Source organism: Plasmodium vivax, genomic scaffold (assembly GCF_000002415.2).
Source record: "Plasmodium vivax scf_7167 genomic scaffold, whole genome shotgun sequence".
Classification (NCBI taxonomy): domain Eukaryota; phylum Apicomplexa; class Aconoidasida; order Haemosporida; family Plasmodiidae; genus Plasmodium; species Plasmodium vivax.
In genome coordinates, this window is record NW_001849948.1 from 10709 (window position 1) to 34454 (window position 23746).

General features: G+C 28.5%; 6 protein-coding genes across 6 annotated transcripts, besides 12 other annotated features; 3 read left to right on the forward strand and 3 right to left on the reverse strand.

Moving 5' to 3' along the window:
* The first annotated feature begins 394 nt into the window (after positions 1–394).
* Positions 395–427: a microsatellite.
* Positions 428–1521: 1094 nt separating this feature from the next.
* On the forward strand, positions 1522–1704 carry PVX_112640 (hypothetical protein; the record flags this gene model as incomplete). Its single annotated transcript, XM_001612592.1, has 1 exon — positions 1522–1704. One exon carries the CDS (start codon positions 1522–1524, stop codon positions 1702–1704), a length of 183 nt encoding a protein of 60 aa, XP_001612642.1.
* Positions 1551–1615: a microsatellite.
* Positions 1594–1665: a microsatellite.
* Positions 1705–2384: 680 nt separating the features above from the next.
* Positions 2385–3491, forward strand: PVX_112645 (variable surface protein Vir17-like; the record flags this gene model as incomplete). Its single annotated transcript, XM_001612593.1, has 2 exons — positions 2385–2426; positions 2568–3491. 2 exons carry the CDS (start codon positions 2385–2387, stop codon positions 3489–3491), a joined length of 966 nt encoding a protein of 321 aa, XP_001612643.1.
* A 1095-nt stretch (positions 3492–4586) lies between these two features.
* Positions 4587–4607: a microsatellite.
* Positions 4608–4969: 362 nt separating this feature from the next.
* Positions 4970–5010: a microsatellite.
* Positions 5011–5233: 223 nt separating this feature from the next.
* Positions 5234–5266: a microsatellite.
* Positions 5267–6502: 1236 nt separating this feature from the next.
* Positions 6503–6522: a microsatellite.
* A 50-nt stretch (positions 6523–6572) lies between these two features.
* Positions 6573–6624: a microsatellite.
* Positions 6625–8147: 1523 nt separating this feature from the next.
* PVX_112650 (hypothetical protein) lies at positions 8148–8549 on the forward strand (the record flags this gene model as incomplete). Its single annotated transcript, XM_001612594.1, has 1 exon — positions 8148–8549. One exon carries the CDS (start codon positions 8148–8150, stop codon positions 8547–8549), a length of 402 nt encoding a protein of 133 aa, XP_001612644.1.
* Positions 8550–9768: 1219 nt separating this feature from the next.
* Positions 9769–9790: a microsatellite.
* A 2748-nt stretch (positions 9791–12538) lies between these two features.
* On the reverse strand, positions 12539–14873 carry PVX_112655 (tryptophan-rich antigen (Pv-fam-a); the record flags this gene model as incomplete). Its single annotated transcript, XM_001612595.1, has 2 exons — positions 14602–14873; positions 12539–14443 (listed from the first exon to the last, which is right to left on the reverse strand). Exons 1-2 carry the CDS (start codon positions 14773–14775, stop codon positions 12539–12541), a joined length of 2079 nt encoding a protein of 692 aa, XP_001612645.1. The 5' UTR covers positions 14776–14873.
* A 534-nt stretch (positions 14874–15407) lies between these two features.
* Positions 15408–15439: a microsatellite.
* A 761-nt stretch (positions 15440–16200) lies between these two features.
* Positions 16201–16298: a microsatellite.
* Positions 16299–16816: 518 nt separating this feature from the next.
* Positions 16817–16837: a microsatellite.
* A 489-nt stretch (positions 16838–17326) lies between these two features.
* Positions 17327–18354, reverse strand: PVX_112660 (tryptophan-rich antigen (Pv-fam-a); the record flags this gene model as incomplete). Its single annotated transcript, XM_001612596.1, has 3 exons — positions 18017–18354; positions 17459–17910; positions 17327–17369 (listed from the first exon to the last, which is right to left on the reverse strand). Exons 1-3 carry the CDS (start codon positions 18191–18193, stop codon positions 17327–17329), a joined length of 672 nt encoding a protein of 223 aa, XP_001612646.1. The 5' UTR covers positions 18194–18354.
* A 2079-nt stretch (positions 18355–20433) lies between these two features.
* On the reverse strand, positions 20434–21983 carry PVX_112665 (tryptophan-rich antigen (Pv-fam-a)). Its single transcript, XM_001612597.1, has 2 exons — positions 21611–21983; positions 20434–21429 (listed from the first exon to the last, which is right to left on the reverse strand). Exons 1-2 carry the CDS (start codon positions 21695–21697, stop codon positions 20650–20652), a joined length of 867 nt encoding a protein of 288 aa, XP_001612647.1. The 5' UTR covers positions 21698–21983; the 3' UTR covers positions 20434–20649.
* Positions 21984–23746: the final 1763 nt, after the last annotated feature.

A 23746-nucleotide genomic window follows, 5' to 3' on the forward strand; every position in this document is an offset into this window, starting at 1 on the left:
TTACCCCCCTATAAAAACTTATTCGAATTTTCATATAGTACTGGTATGCTCATTATGGCTAATAATACACAAGGAGGACATCCTGATTGGGTTAAAACGGCAAGGACACATCCGAATATTAAAGGTACAATATATAGCGCATATCTTAAGAATTTTTTCTTAAGCGACAAATTTACAGACAAATGTTGATCAAGGTTCGTATTTTCCAAATGTTTATTTATAGAACTAAAAAATTTAGAAACTTTTCTTTTACAAGGGTTATCTTGACTTTTGCATGATTCACACTTGCTGCAGGCGTTCTCCACAGATGTTTTATTGTCTTCCAAAATGGGAGGAACATCTTTTTTTAGTTCTTTGCTATTTGTTTTTTTTTGTTTTTTTTTTTCATTTTTAGGTAAATGTGTTCCTACCTTGGCAGATTTATCTTCTCCTTCATTATCCAATTTGGTGTTCTCACTGAAACGTGGTATATTTTTGTCCAATTCAGTAATAGTTCCATCATTTTTTTCTTCATTTTTTACCAACAACCGATTATTTCTTAAGCCTAATGCATTCCTTAGTTTATCCCTCTCGTTGATAGACCTATCAAATATAAGCTAGAAAAAAAAAGACATATTTTCATACAATTTTGAAAGATATTCATTTTTGTATGGTAAAACGTTAAATTTAGCAATAACACATACAGGAGCTAAAATAACTGTGTATTTGTAGATATATTATTTTATACCACGCTTCTGTAATAATGCCATATCAGTGTTAAAAGGACAAATAAAGCAATTTTAGCATGCTTGAGGAACTTAGCGCTTTTTCCCATGGCATAACTCTTTAATTTTATTACATACTTATTAAGATAAAAGGTGATAACATGTTGATTTTTTCAGATATAAAAATTGTGTACGTGAATTATTCCGCTTCTTTCCCACTATTTCACAATTGGTTTAATGTATAAATTTGGTATGTATACAGTAAACCGTTTATATTAAAAAGATGGGTGAAAAAAATTGAATTTTTTTTAAAAAATTTAGTACAGTTTTCGAAATCTGCTAACTACAAAAAAAACTATATTTAAAAGTAGTATAATGTACTTAATTTTTAAGCTTATAAAGCGTTTCCACTATTTTTACTTAAAATCAGTTCTATATATTGTAAGTTACTTAATAGCTTAGAAAAGGTAAGTGTAATATTAACTACTACTGTAAAATATTAACGGAAAATAATCATCCATTTTCATGATATTCCCTGTTAACGCATATTTCGACTACCGCGTAAGCATATAACGCCAAGTAGTAGTACAGTAACATTTTATTAATCATTAGTACATCAATGAACACAAAGAATCGGGAAAATTAATGGTTAAAAAAGCTCATTTGTATTTTTATGCATATTATGTAGGCCTTTATTCATTTTTTTGTTTTTTGTTTTTTGTTTTTGTTTTAATGAAAATGTTAATTTCATTTTTAAAAACGCGAGGGGCGCGAAAACAGTTTAGTATAAAACTATTGTAACCGTTAAACGTGCACAATGCATTTTCCATGGAAATTTAAGCATAATAATGATAATAATGATGATGATAATAATAATAGCAATGATAATAGCAATAATAATAATAATTTATTTTTTTTCTTGTTAAATGTTATTCTGTCGAAAACAATTTTGAACGAAATTCATATTTTTTCTTCTTTTACGTATGCATACTACGAATAACACATCTTTTAGTGAAAAGTTAAACAGATGGCAAAAATGAATAATTGGTATTACACGAAACGCGCCATTGGAGATGAAAACCTTATATTTTAAATAAATGTATTATAGACTACACCATTTTGACGAATAATCATAAATATGGTACCTATCGAATTGTGCTAATTTAATAACCTAAAAAAATGAATAACATTTTTTTGCAATTTTACGCGTTCAAGAAAAATTATTGTATTCAGAATTTCATTTTCATATTACAAAAACAGTTGTAAAACGATATTGGACATAATAATTTTTCAAAAAGTAATGTATGAATTGCACAAAAAACACATTACCACTTATATATACCACAGATTGTTCATTTAAGGATAAGCATAGGATTTATTTTCCTTGCCCATGATAAACAATTTTTAATTCAAGCAAATTTAGAAAATACATCCTACGTACTATGTGTGTAATGCGTTTATTGTTCTATTATTTTGGATTAAGAACATTTATGGACCGATAAATTAAGCTATGTTATTCACTTTGTTTACTAAAAGAAAACAGAGACAATTGATTATTGTTAAATACACATGTGTATTTTGCAATTTATAAGATTCATTATTAAAAATAGAAATTATAAATCATTTGACATAATTTTTTTATGTAAATCTTAACACGTTTTTTAATTTTACCTGTTCAAAATGGACGATTCTGATATGGACCCTCCTATTGAATCAGAATGCGTACGTTTACATATCATATCAGTATCATCCTTTGCATGAGTCAACCGAATTGTGAGACACTCTTCAATATAAATCCAAATAATATCCCATATTCTTAAATGTGTTCACTTTTTTTATATTATTCTTCTTCTTAATTTTCAGAAATCACTGGACAAAGATCTTCCTTCATCAAAATTTGATGAAGATTTTACTAGTTATGTAGATTTATATTCTTTAGAAGATGTTTCACTAGACAAAGAAGATAAAACTTATTTTTCTAAATGGTATACAAGTTTTTCAGAAAAATTTTCACATTATTATAAAGAAAAAGCGAAAGAAAAGAATGAAAATATTAGTCCAAAGCGTTGTAGGAATTTGAATTACCACATTAATTATTTAATATTCCAAATTTATCAAAAAGAACTTGATTATAAAAATGAAGAAGATCAAAAATTATTCAAATCTTCTATTGAAAGTTTAAAAAAAAATATAAAATCACTATTTGCTGTAAGTGAAAAAATCAACTGTGAACGAGACGAAAAAGATTATACATCGTCAATGAACATAGTGAAGAAATTAGATGATTACTGTGAAAACAGGGATCATTTACGTAGTGTAATAAAGGATAAAAAAGAAAAATGTCAAGACTTGATTGATTACGTAAATAAGAAATACGATTGCTTTTTTAACAATGATTCTTGCATCATTGATATAGATGCAGAAGAAAAGAAAACTTTTGCCATATCTGATGATTGTACACTTTATAATATTCCTAAAACGTTTTCATATTTCGAATGTAACAACTATGAATTGCCTTATAGGATACAGTCTATTCCACACTGTCCAAGCCAATATGCATCAATTTTTGATCAAATTGTGGCACCTTTAAAATACTATATAGAAGACGTTCCTTACTTGAACGAAATACTAAATTATCCCCAATATGCATGTTTAGCGGTATTTGGAATTGTTTTAATACCTCCTATTTTATGTAAAGTAAAACATAATATATTAAATATGTACCTGTTCAAATGTACATATAATTCTCCGTACAATTTGTCATTACGGAACTCCCATAATCGATAAATAATTTTTTTGTATAAAATTTTACTTCTATTTTACAATAGTTCAGTCCTCTTAGGCAGTTACGTTACCGAAAAAAACGAAAAAGTAGTAGAAGAAAAAATATAGACAGCGATGTAAACGATGTTTTGTTTAGTTATGCCGGGTATGAACCTCAACTAACGGAAAACGAAACTTATCATATAGCTTACCCAAATGTATAAAATGTGCTGATAAATGTGATAATAGATAATGAAGCAAAAAAGGGAATTCCTTCGAATAGACAACATAAAATTGCTCAATAAACCAAATTTCGTGCAGAAATTATTTCGACATAAAAATTTTAAAAAGCATATGGTCTGATTGTACAATTTGACGAAATGTGATACAAATTTTTTTATAATTTAATTTCATCACATAAGATGAAGTTATTAAATATGTATTCACCTAGAGCATTCCTTCAACCGAGTGAATCCAATACGTAAATATTGTTATAGTTACACTTGCTTATACTTGTAATACTTTTATTTTTTTAATTGTCATTTGTCTTTTTTGTAAATTTTTTCAAGTGTCCTTTGTAAAAATCTGGCTTTAATTATTATTCTATACTTTTTTTTTGTCTAATATTTATGTTTTTTTTACGTGCTATGGTATCCGTTTTGAAATATTCATTTCGACGGAATTACACCTAAGTTTGTAAACCGATTCTATGAAAAAACATTTTGAAATTATTTTAAATCTTGAAACGCTTAAGTCGCATAAACTACAGAAGCACGCCTTTTTGTTATTTTAACGTGCATTTTCATTTTAACCCATTATTATAGATATTCTCCCAATCAAAAGGTATCTAATGCATAGAAATGAGAGCACTGATCCGTTTTTTACGCCTGATAATTAGCGCCTTCAACTAGTAGCAACCTATAATCGTGTTATAACGTGTAGCATGCACATACAAAGGTGCACGTATAAACATATTCATATTTCTCAATTTAACAAGTTTAGTGAACAAAGAAGGATATAAATAATGCGGCCCGTTTTCTGAACTTAGCATAATTAGTCATAAGAGTAAATAGGAAGAGTATAATTTTTTAAAATTATTATTTGCGATATGATAAAATTCCCATTCCCAAGGTTCTACGCATTCAAGTAGCCTTCTTCATATGACATATACATTTTATGAAAAAAAAAGAAGGTATTAATTTCCTCATTCAGTAAAAAATGGGCTACGAATCTACTAAAATTGCAGTTCCGTGCGAAATAATAATGCCATCAATTGGTTGTAATCAAGATTTATGAAAGCGTATTTTTATAACATTAGCCATTATATCATAGAAGTGCTGCTACGCATTTTTGTAGAAGATTACCTCTTTATTCCTATATAACTACGTTTCTGCAATATAGATTATTACGGCAAGTGCACCATTTAAGGTGTCCTAAAATTAAGACATGCAAAATGCGGTGCTTTCCGAGGAACTACTAGGGGCATTCACTGACTGTACTTATATACATACATCTATACAGCTATACATCCATACATTTTTTTATAACTTAGGACAGCATAGGAACTTTCTTAGAACACTTTCACACCATCCCAAACGCTATATTTTTTTCTATGCTCTTAAAGTAGCACCAATGATAATGTCACAAAAATGTACCCTTGAACGCAGAAGCATCACGGTATGCATAAAGAAGCATTTAAATGTTACTTATAATGCATTTACTTATGAAACCCAATATTTAGCTCTTCACCACACTTCTACTATCATTGACAACAATTGAGCTTGTCTTAAAATGCATAGTTACATTTTAGACTTCACTATTTGAAATGTAAAACATTCACTATTTTTTTAAAAATATGATTATCAGCTATCCAGGTTTAGCCAAATTATGCGACGCACCATTGTTTGTAGAACAATGTTAACATTGCCGCAACAACTTGATCAAGTACGTAAAGGCACACAATATTACGATTTAAGCAAATAAACTGGAGAGGAAAAAAGAGGGAAAGACAAAACATTTATACCCTAAACACATCAACAAACAATAATCGTTGCAAAGCAAAAATAACGAGTTCTCAAAATAATCTTTCATTGTTGATTAAAACAGGGTGAGCATCCACATGTTACAGCTTTGTAACCGAGGTATACGTACGCATAAAATTTATAACGACGTAAACGTGGGAAATGTTTCAGAAGGAATTATTCGGCTCCGTATTTTTATTTTTATTAACAATAAAAAAGGATTTTAATTTATCAATACAGCTTCGTTCCTATTATATAACCCTTAAAATATTATTCTCATGCCTCATTGTATAATGTTAAAAATGTCAATTTTGTTATTACTTTACACAGTTTTAAACATATTCGCTTATAACTGCACAATTGTAAAAATAATGTTATAATTAAAGTATCATAATTGAAAAAATGGCAAAAAGGAAATTAAAATATATTTCGTTTATGCATAAATAATTTTTTTTTTATTTATTTTTATTAACATTTTTTAAAATATAAACAAATTAACCCCGCGCAATTTGATCAAAAAAAATTATTATTTGCCATAAGCAATGTAAACATAAAAAAACTCAAAAAAAATGCCAAGCTAACGGTATAAAAATTGCAAAAAAAAATCGAAAAAATATATTTTGATAAATACTATATTTTTTTAAACAGAAAAATTATTTTTATACCCCCAATTGAGCCTTGCGCTTGAAAGAACTCTATAAATTGTAAAATATGCTATGCCATTTTTGCATTATACAAATTAAAAGCGGGGCAGAAAAAGATATGGGTTGAATATATTATATACATATTTAATTTATGAACACTTCAGAATTTCCCCTTTACTTTAAATTGTCATCATTTATGATCAAAATGAATTGTTGGCTTTCTAATAAAAAGTGCTTTTTCGAATGTTTTTTATCCACTCATAATTATTTTGTTCTAAATTATAAAGAGCAAAAGTAAAACCTTGTAATTAGATAACCTAAATATTATTAAATTTAATTATATTCCTAAATGAACATGCAATATTGTATATGTATATGTATATGCTACATTAAAATTATTAAGTTGTGATGGGAAAAATAATATTTTTTCTACTACATGAAATTTAATTTCGAAAAATTTATTATGCTCCTTTTCCATTTAAAAATAAACGGATCTATTAGATAATTGCATCCTACCTATAATTTGCCTTTCCTTCTCAAATTTTTGCTTTTTTCCATAGATCAATATTTTTCAAATACATTAATAAAATATATCTATATTTTTAATTTATTTTTTCCCTTATAATTATTACCCAGATTGTAGCCATAGTGAATAAAAAAATATTTTTTTTTTGTCTAAATTTTAAGTTATATAATTGTTATTATTAGAACAATTTATTGCCAATAAGTTTTAATAATACATTTCATATGAAACCAATTTTTGAGAAGTAGACACAAATTTTAAGTACATATAAAAATTAACCTCTATGTTTTACATTATATTATAATTGCGAATAATCTTCATCGGAAGCTTATGACTGACCTTTACATGGAGAATTAAATTATATATTCCTTTTAATTATTTATTTAAAAACCTAACATAAATTGAGGTCCCCCTTTTCCATTCATTATAAATATATATGATAATAGAAATACCGGAAAATGGGTAGACCTTTTTAAGAGCATATTTTATATTTAGACAAAACCGAAACTAACATTATTTAAGGATATCATTTAGATTTATTTTTTTTAAAGAGCCTTCTTCTTATTCTGTATATTATAAATTAATAGATTTATTTAATCCCCTTTTTTGTCCCCCCCCTTAATTTTGCTTGTTTTTAGTATGTCTATTTCCGCTGTGTTATATTTTATGTAGCATTCTGAATGATATATAATATCTTTTATGTATAATGCAGTGCAGAAAATCTAATCAAATTATCACTGATTAAATTTGCCTAAAAATACATATTATATTTTTCGTAGTTTTAAAAATATAATAATGTGTTATCTTCCCTTATATGATATACAATTTCTGTTTTATTCTAAAAGTTTCGCGAAATAGAAAAAAAATATATATATAAATTACCAAGTATATTTTATAACAGAAATTTCGTATCTTAAAGATGAATTCTTCTAAGAGAAGCTTTGCAAGGTTCTTCCTTCCTGGGCAGTCCATTGCGTCGATGTTTTTCCTCGTGTATGTGATGCTACCGGTAAAAAATATAGAACATTTTTCTAAGCTAAACTACCTTTTTATTTTACGTTCATTTATTTGAACGAATTATTTATTTGGATAGAATGAGTTTTATTGGAGACAGTCATTTATTGCTTATAGTTCAATGAACGCAAAATAAAAATACCGTAACATCATTTCGAACTTCTTTTTCACCTTCACGTAGAACATATCGCTGCTTCCGAATACTCCCAATTCACAACTGCTTTCAAGCCATGCATATTATTCAAGGAATTTATCCCAGTTAATTCCAAATGAAGAAGGCGGCGCATATAAAAGTAAAACCAAAAAAAAGGCGCGTGGTGTTGAACAAGTGATCGCGAAAATGGATTTTGGAAAACCAAAAAAAAAGACCAAAAAAAGCAATAACAAAGAAGAAGTTTATGAAAATGAATTAAAAGAAGTACAAGAGAATATTGAAGAAGATGAAAAACAATTAACAGAAGAAGAAATTGAAGAATTGATGAATTCTTTAGAATTGCATCCACAGAAGAGCGATATTCGTAACGTATGGTGGCAAGTGTGTGGAAACGAAGAAAATAAATTTTATGATGTTATAAATCACTTTTTTACCTTATATGATGAAATAAAGCATAAGTACAAAGTGAAAAAAGATGACTTTAGAAAAAATATCTGGGCATATTTTGATGAAATGGCAAAAAAACAACTACCAGAAAAAGAAACCTCTTTTGAAAAACAGCTTAATGATCTCGTTAAGGAGAAACCCATAACGAAAGATGAATTTAGGGTATTGACTGAAAAGTATAAAACTGCATGCACTGAATTAAGAGAAGAGCTATTCAGTATGTGCCAAGTTGAAATAGCTCAAGTGATGATGCAGTTACCGTGGTGGAAGGGTTATTAGTGCCCAACAAACAAATTTGTAATATTTCAGCATATATTTTCTCCTAAAAGCTGGGGGGAAAAATATGTGTATATGTATGTATTATATATATATATGTATATATACATTTCGCCAAACGGTGATAATTATTGCAATGTAGTAGCATTTATAGTTTAAATTCGAAATTGTTTTCTGCCATTTAACGGATACATTTTGCCTTTAATTTTGTTTTTTTTTGTTGTTGTTGTTGTTCTGCTTTATTTTCATAATTTATATCCAGCATAATGCCAATACAAAACGTTTAAAATGACCATTTTAACGCTTTTACCAATTTATGCCTTAAACAACAATTCTTTCATTAGTTTCTCATTTTAAAAATGAACTTTTGTTTTAATTTGAATTCTTTGTTTTTACTTCCATCCCGAGTTTATGATTCACCTATAACGTCTACTCTACAGCTATGGGGTGAAGAGAAAATAAATACAGAACAAAAAAAGGAAATTAATCTTTTTTACTAAAATTAGACTGTATTTATAATAAGCTAAATTTATAAGGAACAAACATAGGGGGTTATTTTAAAAAGAAAATACCCCTAGAAATACTTTGAAATAGTTGTGTTCCATTTTCCCCATTCGAAATGTGTTCATATAACGAGCATATTCCAATGTTGCACTTTATTCCGACTTCTACGAAATGTAGTAGTGGCACCAGCCCTACATTTTGAACACACATAACATAATAGCTGCGTTATATATCTGTCAAAAAGGATGTTTTGTTAAGTGCATTATTTTAGCAAAGGAACTAAATTTAGGAAAGATTACATGAGGAAGAATAAAAGAAATATGTGCCTTCGTTATATTGATACTTATTCTCCTTCTATATATCTACCCCTCTATATTTTAACAACAATATCGCGATATAAATTGTCCATATTTTGACGTATCCATTATTGCAATTACGACAAAACGCAGCTTACTATTTTTACAAAATTAACACACGAACTGGTTATTTTATTTAGGTTTGCTTACGTTTGAACGTCTTGAAAAGGAGAAAAAGATAGAAACATTTTAGGTATAAAATTCGAAGGAACATGCACAGATGCGTTAATGTAGAAAAATCATCGCACTTGTTTAAACTCCCTCGAAACCACAAAAAAGTAAAAGTTATTTTTCCTCTGTGCAGAAATTGCAAAAACTGAAATGAGAAATACACAAGTTCTTTTTCTATTGTGAAAGCTGAATAGGGAATTTCTTCTAAAGAAATAAAAACACATTTAATTTCTACGAAGCGCAATAAAATAGGTGTCAAGAAAATGTAAAAAAAAGACAAAATGCTGAGCGAATAAAGGAATGATTGGATAATAATTAAAAGAGAAAAAATAGGAATACTAACAAACGGTTATACGCTAGAAGCTAATGAGACATGAAAAGTGATAAAAAAAAAGTTTACGAAAAAATCCAATAATATAAGAATTAATGTTAAACAAAAAATAGGCCACTCTGTCCTGTAACGAAATTACTACTTGGTACAGCGTTAACGTAGTGTACAATTATGTACTAAACAATCGAATGGCGAAATTGACCCGCACAAAATGTTAGAGTTGTTCTATTAATTAATAAGCTCCATCGAGGAACTAAAATTGGAAAAGTTTAAAAATAACATTCCACATGACAATAAGCTAATAGGCACTCCAAGTAATGTGCAACAAAAATATTGGCTGTAGATATATTGCAAGATTATTCCATATAATAAGTCACGTTAACGTAAGTTTTATCACCATGAGGAGACGCTAACCTAGTGAACAACTTTTAGTGCGCCTCTTCTTATTATTGCTACCAAAAGTGTATGTAACGAAAATTACTTTCAATTTCTTCAAAACCAAGTAGACACAAAATTACAAACTTAAGAGAAACAGGAAGCGCACCTTGAAGACCTTACAACATTATTCGACCTTCACCCTTCTGTGTCGTTATAATCGATAAAACTAAGCGAAAGCAAAAATGATGAATTGTATTTCCAGGACATATTATGATAATACCCAAAAGTGATGCAGAAAGTAAGTCAAATTTATCACCACATAAAAAGATAATACACCAGTGGAATAAATCACCCATTAATATTGATACCACGTTCTAAATTAATAAAGTAATGAAAATTAGAAGGCTAGAAAGCTAGAAAATTAGAAACTAAGTGACAAAGTAAAAATCAGTTAAAATATATTATATATAACATAGACATCTTAATTACCGATTTTGTATAAGAATAAATTTGCCATGCGGAAATGTTCCGAGACAATTACAAGAGCCAATTAATTTTGAAGCCTAAGGCAACATTAAAATAGGGTCGTGTCATATCATTTGGAACATTATCCAGTGCTGCAGCTGTATTCGCGTGGTTAAAACGAATCATTTGTTTAAAAGAAGAATTATAATAAAATAAAGTCCAAGCAAAAGTATATTTGCTACATTAAACGCAAGAGTTGTCATAGCAGGATTAGAAGTTCTAAATTTATGGTAATAGAAAATGTCACATTTGAGTATAATTGAAAAGGATGATAAAGGTTGACATCCTAATTGTTTTCCCATTAATGGGGGCAATTTAAGCGTGACTTTAGAAAGGTACAATATAAATTGCGAATAATTCTAGAAGTAAAAATTTCTGCAAATCCGTTCAAAAATTGGAAAACAACATAATTCTGCATCATATGTAAAAGATACCTGGCAAATTAGCTAGCTATTTTGAGTGGCTCATAAATGCTTAACAGCTAGCATAGGTTAGGCAACTAACATAAACTTGATAACTAGCATAGGTTTGACAATTAGCATGTGTTTAATGATTTGCACAAGTTTGGTAATTTACGTAAGACTCATAACTAACATAAGATGAATGATAAATTTCATTAAAAAGGCAACAAATGAACAACAAACATTATTATGTCCACATAACAATGGGCAGACACATATTCAATACCAAATCCATTTAGTATTAAATGAAAACCAAAAAAAAAAAGAAAACTATACTGAAACTCAATATGCACTCAATATGGGGCTCATCATAAATTGTATAGTAACAGATCAATGGGAATACATTATGCACATGCAGCATATAGTTTCCACAAAGAAATAATGAAGCAGTGGTAGCTATGGTTACACATTATAGTAAAATAAAATATTAACCGAGATAGTGAGAATGCTGGTAGACATATACATATATTATGTACATATACATATGTATACATAGCGCTACAACTACATATATAACAAAAATAACCATAAACTTTGCTGATACGCAATTTTTGTTTTTATTTATAAACAAAGAACTCTGGTTATGTTTCATAAGGATGCATTTAAAAGTAACAAAAAAAAAAAAGGGGGGGGGAAAGGCAAAAAGGGAAAGGAAAAATTGGGGCAAAACACATACGAAAACATAAATACAAAATATATAAATACTCTAAGAATACACATTAAAAATAATGACATTTCAATGCATATTTATTATGTAAAATATTTGAGACAAAAATAAAAAGTACTCATGAGTATACTATTTTTTAAATATTAAGGTGATGTCAAATAGGGAAATTTAGCATTTAATTGGAGTCATAAATAAGAGCGCAAATCACAATGTTAGGTGATAAATGTAAAAAGATAATGGCGTAATCTTTTGGGAAGTATACATGCATATATATAAGTACCCATTCGTATAGCATTATTGAATGATTTATGTTTGATACGTCCCTTTTAAACACTTCTTGCAACTTGTTTTCATTGCAATCCGCTTATTTCTCCCTTACAGGTGCACTACTAACACTCTGAAGAAATACACATGAACAGGGATAGAAGAAAGGAATGTACATTTTATACTTGTTATGCATTCCATTTTCATATTCACCATTCACAGATTTTTCTCTGGTCACGGTTTTATATAGGCCACTGTAAAATGAATGATGTACGAAATAATGCCATTTGTTAAAATCGTTTTAGTTCACCACTTCCATAATTTTAGCACTCTTTTTACAAAGTTGAACCACCTTGATCCTCAATCCATACTGTCCACTGTTTGTCACTTATCCATTTGTTAATGAAGGTCAAAAACTTTTGACTATACAATGCGCGTTTATCCTTTTTCCATTTTAACCATTTATCCCATTTATTGTTTACATATAAATTTTCTTTCCCCTTTACCCAATTATTCCATTCTTCCTTTTCCTTATTTGTTCTTTCTTTCCATTTGGTCCATTTTTTCTTCTTTTTTATATGTAACACATTCGTAAATTTGCTTGATTTATAATGCTCAAAAGTCTCATCTTCCTTATGTTTCCAATCAACTGATAACCACTGAAGCATTCTTTCGTTTTTCCACTGGACCCATTCTTTAGAAATCCATCCATCCAAGAAGGTTTCTTTATCATTTAACCATTTTTTCAAATCTGCTTCCATGCCTTTTTTCCCCTCTGTTTTAATCCATTGCTCCCATTGGCTGTCGTCCCATGTTGATGAGTTCTTCATGGCTTCCGCTTTGTATTCATTTTCTTCGTTCTCTCTATAATGCAACCACCTATTCTGCATATTCATTAGCCACACTTCCAATTCTTTATCCCTTTTTTCTAGCCACCTGTTTTTTTTGTTTTCGACGCTTGTATTAAACAGTTTCCAATCCTCTTCAGTTTTAATTAGCCAATTATTCCATTCGTTCTTTTTCCATTCATCAGATTTATCATCTTCTATTTCATCATCCTTTGATTCCAAATCGCTTTTATAAATGGTATCTAATGAGTTTGCCCTTCTTATGTCTTTTGACTTGTCCTTTTCTTTTTTTGGTTCTTTTTTCCCGTCCTTCTTTAAGTCACTTTTCTTTGCCTCCTTCTTCGCATCGTCTTTTTTCGCATCGTCCTTCTTCGCTTCGTCTTTTTTGGCGTCTTCCTTTTTCACTTTCTTTGTGTCTAATTCCGTTTTATCGTTATTTGGAACCGTTTTCTGCTCATCCTTTTCACCCCATTTTGACAAACTACTTGTTGAACCATCTCGGACGTTTTCTTCATCTTCTTTTAATTTATGGCTATTCGTTTCCCTTTCATTCTTTTCTTGTACACCTTCTAGCGAATTAGAACTCGATTTTTTTTTGTCATTATGACCATCTGCACCTTTTTTCAAGCTATAACTTGTGCCTGCGCTGTCATTCTCTTGTCCTTCATTTTTTATTTGATAATTATTTGGTTCTTTCTTATCGACATGTTTTTCCCCTTCTTCTTTCTTACCAGTACTTGCTTCTGCTCCTTTTTCCACATGATTCGTACCATTCTTGACGTTCATACTAGATGCCGATTTATTGTCAGCATTTCCCTTTGCTTCTGTTAAATCTTTATCATCCTTTGTGTTATGATTCAATTTTTCGTCTTCCTCTTTTATGTCATAGATGTGCATTCCTCTTTTTTCTAGAAAATATGTTCCCCCTAGATTTACTACCGTATCGTTATTTTCTGGCATCAAGTTATATTTTTCACCCTCAGCTTTATTATCACTCTTTTCCTTTTTATTCAGATCCTTTCCCTCTACCGTAGAAATGTGATATGCCCCTTTGGCTTCATTGTTGACATCTCCATTTTTTTCTATATTATAATTTGTACTTATATTTGCAACATTTGGTTCACTTTCTTTAATTTTATTATCACCTTTTCCTTTTTCGCCTTCTTTTTCCTTATCGATATTTGTTGCTTCTTCCACAGAAATACTATCTCCACCAGTTTTTATTTCTTTCTCATTTGTACGCACTTCTGCAAGGGCACCTTCAAATGCACCTCCTTCATTTTTTAATTCAGTATTGCCTTTTTCATACGGTTTGTCTATGTATCCCTGACTATATTTTATGGCATTTAACGTGTTACTATATAATGTGTTATTTAATTTTTTGAATACAGACTAAAAAAAAAAAAAAGGAACGTAAAAGGCGTTTTAAAAAGTATATGCATAGGGAAGCATGTACATATTGGGACAGGCAAAATTATAATTAGACTCGCTTGCATAATAACACAAAAGTGTCCACATGTATCATTTTCTTCGCGTGGTTCTTTTCTTACCGGAAAAAAGTGCTTCAATATAATGTACAGGGAAAAAATTAAAAAGGCACTCTGCGCGCAGGACTTCACGAATGATATATTAACACAAAATAGGACGTCACTATTATCCACTTTTAACGTTGAAAATGAGGACTTTTTGTCAATTAGGCTATCTACACCATTACTTGACTCCATCTTGTTTGGTTATTTTATTTGTACGAAAAGAAAATCCGTTCGATAATTAAAATTTCCAATACTTGTCGGTCAAATACAGAATCATATTTTCATTCACCTTAATGTAACAGTTGACATTCTTTCCACATTTCTTTAGTTTCTCTTTGGAAAAGTAAATAAATTAAGCAATAAGAAGATATATTGCATGAGAATAAAGACAAACAATAAATGGAAAAAACTAAAATGTAATGAAAGAATGTATTTAAAATATATTAATTCTAATGATTATATAATTAAAATCATGTTAAAACTGTTATCATGTAAACCAAATATCAAATACATATGATAGATAGCAATATATCAAACGTTCTAATTTTCTTTTTTATTAATTCATTTTAGATGAATATAGAATTAAATTCATTCATATGTATTAATTTAGCATATTAAATATTAATTTGTAAAAACAAAACTACGTATAAACGATTTTTGGACATAACAATTTTATTATAAAAAGAAAAAACTGAAAAAAACTTATTTAGAAGTATTCAAATATTTGAAATTTTCATATATAAATGTAAAAGTAGGACGGGATGATATTATAATCAACCAATCAATCCAATCCCGTTGTCAATTTGCTGCTTTTTCATATCGTTTTTTGTTTGTTTAATTCGTTAAAAGTACATTTAATAAAATGAATGAAAACATTTTTTATTAAATCGTATATTTAAGATAAATACCTTTTCATGAAAACAATAATTTATGCTAAAATTATATGTGCTAATTTTATATTTTTTCTACTTTCATTGATAAATATTAATGAAGAAAAGAGATTAATTAAAAATGAAAGTTGAGAAAACTTTACCATTTTTGAAAAAATTATTATACATGAAAAATTGGAAGGGTAAAAATATGCATTACGTATATTTTGAAAAAATAAATTTCACGGAGAAAATAGGATTCTTTTTTTTCTTTCCATATCACTAATTTTTTTTTTAAATTATAAAATTTCTTAACAATTTTTTACTCCATTTTTTACAATATTTATCTGCGTACTTTGCTATTTATATATATTTCCTTTTTCCATTTTCTTTAACATAATGCTCGCGCAAATGAAGAGAAAAAAATTTTATATTTCCGCGTAACTTTAATTACTTATATATTGTCCGAATTTTATAAAAAAAATTATTTTCAATTTAATCTATCAAAATTGTATAATTTAAATGTACATTCTGTTTTTTTTTTTTTTTTTTTTTAACCTTTTTGATGAAATTGTTCCTTCTCCTTTTTCCAATGAATTCATCGCATTTTGAGGAAAGCTAAAAAAAAACAAAACTAATGGACACTATGCGTACGCTTTCGCTCTAAAACCTTCATTTCGCTATATATTAATAGTTGCATAATTCAGACTTTTGAGTTATGCTAAAATAGGTTTCTTAATTTGATATGTTTTCCCTGTTTTCATGTGAATATTCAAAATGGAAAATGTTGAAGATTCAGTTGAATTGCACTGCATTGCATTGTACTGCATTGCATTGCACTGAATTGAATTGAATTAATTTCTGAGAGTTAACCACTCTTAATAATAGTCATTAAACAGACTTTATGGGGGCAAAAATAAATGGTAATACTTATTATATACATGTATAACGCTAATGCAGCTATGTAATTTATATATACACGTATTTACATGTGGACAGATATAATGGCTGCAAAAAATAGTGCCCATGCCATTTTTATAATACGTTTTCCATTATCGACAATAAGACGAAAAAAAAATATATTAAATTAGTAAAAATAGCATATTATGTATCAGATTAAATACTAAAATTATTTAAAATATTACAAATTAACAAAAAATTTAGCAGCGCCATGATAATGAAAGTAAAAGTATTGCACAATATGTCTGATGTGTTAAACTATAAGGATATAATCCTTTGCACTATCCCACTGTCCAATAATTCAAAGCATTATGTAACGTATTTCTTTTTTAAGAGCAACTGTGAATGATACATTAATATGGTGCAAAATTTTAGAAAATTGTGAATATAATTGGAGCACTGGCTAAATCTAAAAAATGGTTTGCATGTCTTGTATGTGTACTGTACATATATATATATATATATATATATATATATGTATATCGCTACGTCTATATTCCCTCTCGAGATGCACGCAGAAACAGTCACGTAAGCCTAGTGAGCTACATTTTCGACGTAATCTTTTCCATGTACCATCCGGATAACCTATTTTTCCATTCTTCTGTTATAACACAGGGTGTAAATGGGATGGAATTCATGTTCCCTCCATATGATCCAATTTTCTTAATTGTTATATATTACATATCACATATCGCATATGAAAGGATGCACTTATGGTGTATAATTAATTTGATTGTCACTTTAGTGTCCACGCAAGCCACTGTTTTTTATCAACCCACTTGTCAATAAATAAATCTTTCCAGATTTTGAATAGCGTTTTTTTATTATTTTTCCACTCTGTCCATTTATTCCACACCTTACGTATGTACACACATTCTTTATTGTTAACCCAATCCGTCCACTCGGCTGACTCCCTACTGGTTCTCTCTTTCCATTTTAGCCATTTCGTTTTCTCTCCTAGATGCAAACATTTGCATGACATGTTTTTTTCCCAATTCGCCCAATAATAATCTTCTTCAGTTTTCCATTCACTCGTGACCCATGACATTATTTTTGAATTCTTCCACTGAATCCATTTTTTCAAAATCATTTCATTAAAAAGGGAATCCTTTTCATCAATCCAATTTTCCCATTCAATTTCCATAAGTTGACTCCCTTTTGTTCTAATCCAATCTTCCCACTGAGAATCATTCCATGTTGATGACCCTTCTAGACTATCAGATAAATGTGCCCTATTGTCAAAACCTTTTTCAGGAGTCGTCCATTTATTTCCCATTTCGTGTATCAGTTTTTCCCATTCCCCTTCTTTCTCTTCAATCCATTCCTTTTTTTCCTTATCCAAGGAAAAATAGAATTCATTGAAATCCTCCTCCAATCTTGTCTTCCAATTGTCCCAAGTGTACCTTTTCCATTCTTCTTCTTCTCCTGGCCCTTCTTCAACTAGTCCTACCAAACAAGCCGGCTTAGCCACAGCATCGTACTTATCTATAAGTGAAGGCTAAATTGAATTTAAAACGAATAACGCAGTTTTTATTTTAATTCAAATGAGTAAAACTAAATTAAAAGTAGGTATACGTATTTTCCTTTACAATTTGGGGTCTTACTAAGGAGCAAGTGTTCAAAAGAGCAGCTGTGGATGTCAGAAAAGCAAAAAATGTAGAAAAAACACTTGAGAGACCGCTCCCCTTAGCATGCGATGGTTTATCTTCCTTCATATTTTCTCTTAATATGGAAGTATTATCTTCCGACACATCGCTTTCGCTATATGTACTCGATTCCATATTCGCCCTTTGTACATTAAAAAGAGATATGCATATAAATATATATATAATGCTAACTTTTTCAATAGGAAACACAAATTATCGCAAATATTTACTCTAACTTTGGTGTAAAGTTATTTGCCAATTTCGCAAGCATCAAACGATTGTAATTTTCTTTTCTCGAAATTAAAGGTATTATAACAGCGGCCGTTACATTGCGCTATCCGAATGGAGAGCACAACTGTGAAATGTTAAAGTAATTACGAGCTAGCAAAAATCACCAAAAAGGAGTTGCATAGCAAATAATTAATCGATATTGTGCACCTTAAAGATGCGAAAAGATGTAGCGCTCTTTTACACAAAATTGCATTATTGAAGACATTAATGGAATATTTCTGCAATAAAACTGACGTTCATTTGTTAAAAGTATTAATTTTTACTCTTGTAAAAATATACTTTTTTTTTTTATGCAAAATTGTTTTTAGTAATTAATTCTTATTACTCAATTCATGGGTAATTCTTCCCTACATTATGTACACTGTTGTGCTTTTCTTTTGGCCATTCCGTACAGCTTAATTTTTTTTTTTTTTACCTCTTTGCTCATTTTTGTAAATTTATTCTAAATTTTAACTGCGCCCATCTATGCTTCCTACAATTATGACGTCGTTTTTCTCCATTGTAACAACGCATTTTTAATTCTATTTATTCGTCAGAATGGCATTCCTCATTTATTTAATTCAAAATTAAACAATGACATAATGTGATTAACGAACAGCTCAGGCATGCCGCAAAGATGCATTCACATTTGCATCGATTCTGTCTCGAAGTGGGTAACAGAGATAAGTGTCAAACAGGAGAGATCAAAGTTTGTGCTACTTAAAAAAATCAGTTACTTCAATTAATGTGCAATTTGATAGGGGAACAGCTACTTATGTATGCTATGTAAATATTTTAAATAAATGTACTCCGTAAAAATTGTTTTCTTCCCGCACACCTGTTCCGCTAAGAACAATGTTATGGTTCCTAAAAATTGAATCTGTTTTTCTAAATTGAACGTCAAAAAAAAAAATAATATATAGTTATTTTTATATTAACCGTGAAATGGTTCTTTTTTTTTTCGATAAATAAAATACAAAGAAGGGAAGGCAATTCCCTTTTCCACGCAGCACACGTAGATAACTAATCTGGAGGCAATAAATATATATAATTCAATGTGAGAATTAGCAACAATTCAAATGGACGTGTGCTTTTTCCGTTAATTAATACCTCAAAGATGTCAGTACATATGTTAAAATATGAAGCACGTATTTACCATACCAAAAAGGTAGTATTATTAAGAAAAAAAAGGAAAACATCCAAAAAAATTGGACAAGGACAAATCGTATGGAAGCGTAGAAAAAAAAAATTTCATCATATAAAGTCTCACATAATCAAATTGATTCAAATAGGGTAATGTGAAAAATATAAAAATGCCTAATGCAACGTAAGGGTGAAATGTAAAATTCATCCTTCTGTGAATAAACTACACTTTTGTTGTTATCTGACTTATAACCGGTAAAGGTACACCAATCACCTCTATTTGGACGCTATTCAATATGCAAATTTCGTATAGAAAATTACAATGGTATAAAAAAAAAAAAAGAAGTGAGAACAACATACAGTATATATAAGTAAGAAACGAATCTTATAAATAAAAAAAGGGTTGCATAGTGCAATGGTTAAACTATTCTTTCTTATCTTCACTTAGAAATAACCCATAATATTCATGAGAACATGTGTTCTACCGCATTTTATATTTAAGTAATAATATAATTTCATATAACATCTTTTTCATAACAAACCACATTATATAATAATTTATCCAAACTAAAGATTGCACCTGTTTGTCTGTGTTTACAAAGAAAATTTAAAAGGTGAAAAAAAAAAAAAAAAACATTTTTATAAAATGCATACAAACAACATTATAAAGACATATAAGCAGAGTTATTTGCAAATAATATCTAAGATATATGCCTTTACAATGAACAAACGATAGATAATTTATTTTATTTAAAATTAAATTTAGTATAAATAACAAAGGACACACGTGCGAAAACGCATTATTTGAAAAATGAAAAATAATATTTTAAGAAACAATGAATAGGAATTTATGTCAAGATGGGAGAAGTATATAAAAAAAAAAAAAACACATACTATATAGTAGTATAAAATTAGGTGCATATCGTTTAATAAAAATTTGCATAAATTTTATTCATAAAAATAAGAAAAAAAGTTTTATAATAAGCTTTCCTTCTGATGCATTTTGTTTTTCCCATTTGTATTTCTACATCGTAATTCATATTTTTTTGAGCTCCTTCAAATGGTAATGGCATTACCCCCTCTTGCTTTGTGTTCATTTTGTTCTATAGGTGTATATACAACAACGTATACGTTCTTCACACAGTTACTATTTCATTACTTAATTTAGCTAATAGCATTTATAGTGTGATACAACTGTTTCTCTCCTCAATCCATACATTCCACTGTTTATTGCTTGTCCATTTTTCAACAAAATATTCCATCCAATCAATAAACTTCTTGTTATTTTCCTTTTTCCATTGTACCCATTTATCCCATTCTACATCAATATATTTCTTTTGTTTTTCATCTAACCAATTTGACCATTCTTCTTCTTCGTTTTTAAGTCTATCTTGCCATTTTTTAAACATTTCCATCTTTATGACAAACATGGGTTCACTAGGTTTTCCATGATCTATCCAGTATGTCCAGAATTTATCTTCACGATATTTCCATGTGATTGATCCAAATTCTTTCCTTTTGAAATCACTCCAATTTTTCCAATCATTATTAATACCATCTTTAAAAAAGACATCATGTCCATTAACCCATTTATTCCAATCTCCTTTCATTGCTAATCTTCCTTTTTTACTTACCCAATTTATCCATTCTTTGTCATTCCATGTTAATGCATCTTTTGCATGATCAGCCAATAATTCTTTAAAGGTATATTCATCATAGTGTTCCCATTTTTTTTCCATATTTGCTTTCCATTGTTCCCAGAGTTCATCTTTTCCTTCTAGCCAGCTATTTTTTTCATTATCCAAATAAACCAAAAATTCCTTAAAATCTCCGTCTACTGATTTCAAAAATTCGGACCATTTTTTCTTTTTCCATTCGGATACGGAATATACTCCTTCTTCATTTAATTGCTTTAGACTGGTTGGAATACGTACATGGACGTTCTCACCCTGAGCATCCTGAAAACGGACATTTATAAAAAAAAAAAAATACATAAGTGGATATATGTATGCATATGTATACTTGTGTACATAGGTGCATCTTTCTCGCTCTAAACTAGGAAAAGCTGATGGTCATTATTATTGACAGTTTTAGTATGTTTAACATATAAGTATTTTTTTTTTTCTTTTTCTATCGTACAGCTGCGGAAACACCAGATGAAAGAAAACTGCAGGATAAAACATATAAGGAACCGGTTAAACCTAAAATCTTGTATAATCCTTTCATTTTGAGATAATATAAATTTGTGAACTTTTTATTTATTCAAAATTTGATAGTTTAGAATGATAGAAAAGTTTTCACGAAAAGAAAATATATTATTCTATATATTCCTATCAATACTTTGCCAGTTTGAGGACTTAAAATACATAAATAATGTCAATATAATGAAGTATGCGAAACAATATAGGAAATTTAATTAAGAATGTTTTGTAGAAAATTTTGGGATAATTATCAATAAATAAAAAAGCAATAATTTTTTTAAATTGTTCTTTATTTATAATTTTTTTTATTCAAAAAGATACAAAATTATTATTTGCAATATTAATATAGAGACGCATTTTTTCGGTAATTTCCAATGGAATAAAATTGGAAAAAAAATCGGGGAAAAAAAAAATTACGAAAAAAAAAGATATTTATTATCTATATTGTCCAACAAGCAATAACAGAATATTACTGTAAAAAAAGTTAAAATAGGGATAATAAAGAGTCGTACAGAATGAAAAAGAAAGCAAGTTTTTTTTTCCAATTTAATAGACTTCCTTTTTTTGGTTTTTCATATCATGATTATTTAATAATAAAATTTTGTTCAAATTATATTTATGTAATAATGTATTTTTCTTTGATTTATTATTTTTATTAAATTTATAAAAGAGTTTATTTTGTTTTATTCCTTGTGTCCATATCATTTTTGGAAAAAATCATTCGAAAAAGGAAATAAAAAGCAATGAGTGGGAAATAGAAGAGACGGAAACAATTTTTTAATACGCTAATTTATGCATTACTATAATTTACTTTAGAGTATAAAAATAATATGTATATATTTTCTCTTTTTTAACAATTTTTCATTAATTTTAATAATACATTTTTCCATATAAAAAAAATAGTATTTGAATCATTGTCGGGATATATATTTTATAATACCAAGGGTTATAATTTACGCTAGTGGTGGCATAAAATTATTCAAAATGTATGTAAACTATTTTATATTTTACATCAATTCGCATATCATCAAGGGTAAAATTGAAAAATATGAAGTCGAATATTTATATAGAATTATATGCTTCCAATGGAAAATTCCTGTTACAGAATTACAAAGACACCCGGTGGGGGGCATGTATTTATATCTACAAAATGTTAAGGTAGTATATTTCTATAAAAGGTAACAAAATCGTATTTATAAGGTGCCTTTTTTTTTTATTTCCTTTCTCTTGTTTATTTTGTTTTTTTCCTTAATTATAACTTTTTCCAAATCAAAGCATTTGTCTTCTTCTTCCTTTTTTTTTTACTCTTTTTAATTAATTAATGAACAGTCTTATAAGACATAATAATATATATAATTGGCCCCCTTTAATGGTTGCATTGTTGATTTCCCCATATAATAATTTTTCTTTTTGCAAAGATTGTGATTTTTCTTTAGTTAAAGGCAGATTTGTACATGGATAATTTTTTTTATATTAAGCTACATTTTACGTGCCTTTCTTTGCAAACTAATTTCTTGATATTATGAAAAAAATAATAGAGTATTTGGACAAATCTGCGGAAAAGTAAAACCCCATAACCTTTTTTGTTTGGCATCTCCGTTATTAAGCCATATAACAGAAAATGATGCTATAAAAAGGTTTATTCTCATTTTATTATCCTAACAAATATATTTTCCTTTTCTTCTTCTTTTCCTTTTGCATTGCATTGCATTGCATCATTTTGCCACATATAATCATAATTTAAAAAAGACGAAAATGTTTTTTGTGACTTATGAACAAAGTTATACAAAGAATAAAATTAGAGCAATTATCATTTAATTCATTTAGAGCACTGCTAACATTACGGAATTTTTACTACAATATTTAATAATTATTGGTCTTTTCCTGTTATTAAAAAAATAGCATGTGCTAAATATGTTTATATGTGATGTTTTCAAAACATCCACTGGTTCACGTTTCGAGTAATATATCAAAAAGAGGAAAATTTTCAGATTGAGAGAAAAATTTACGTTATTAAAATGGAAGTGTATATCCTTTTTATTATATGTAAAAATATAATGACTTTTTGCTGAAA

What these genes read in the sequence shown, in the direction of transcription:
- PVX_112665 (XM_001612597.1), bottom strand. Translation starts at nt 21,697, where the DNA reads ATGAAAGGATTATACAAGATTTTAGGTTTAACCGGTTCCTTATATGTT. An exon ending in CATCTGGTGTTTCCGCAGCT is followed by an intron (nt 21,430 to 21,610) that starts GTACGATAGAAA and finishes GTCCGTTTTCAG; the next exon opens with GATGCTCAGGGTGAGAACGT.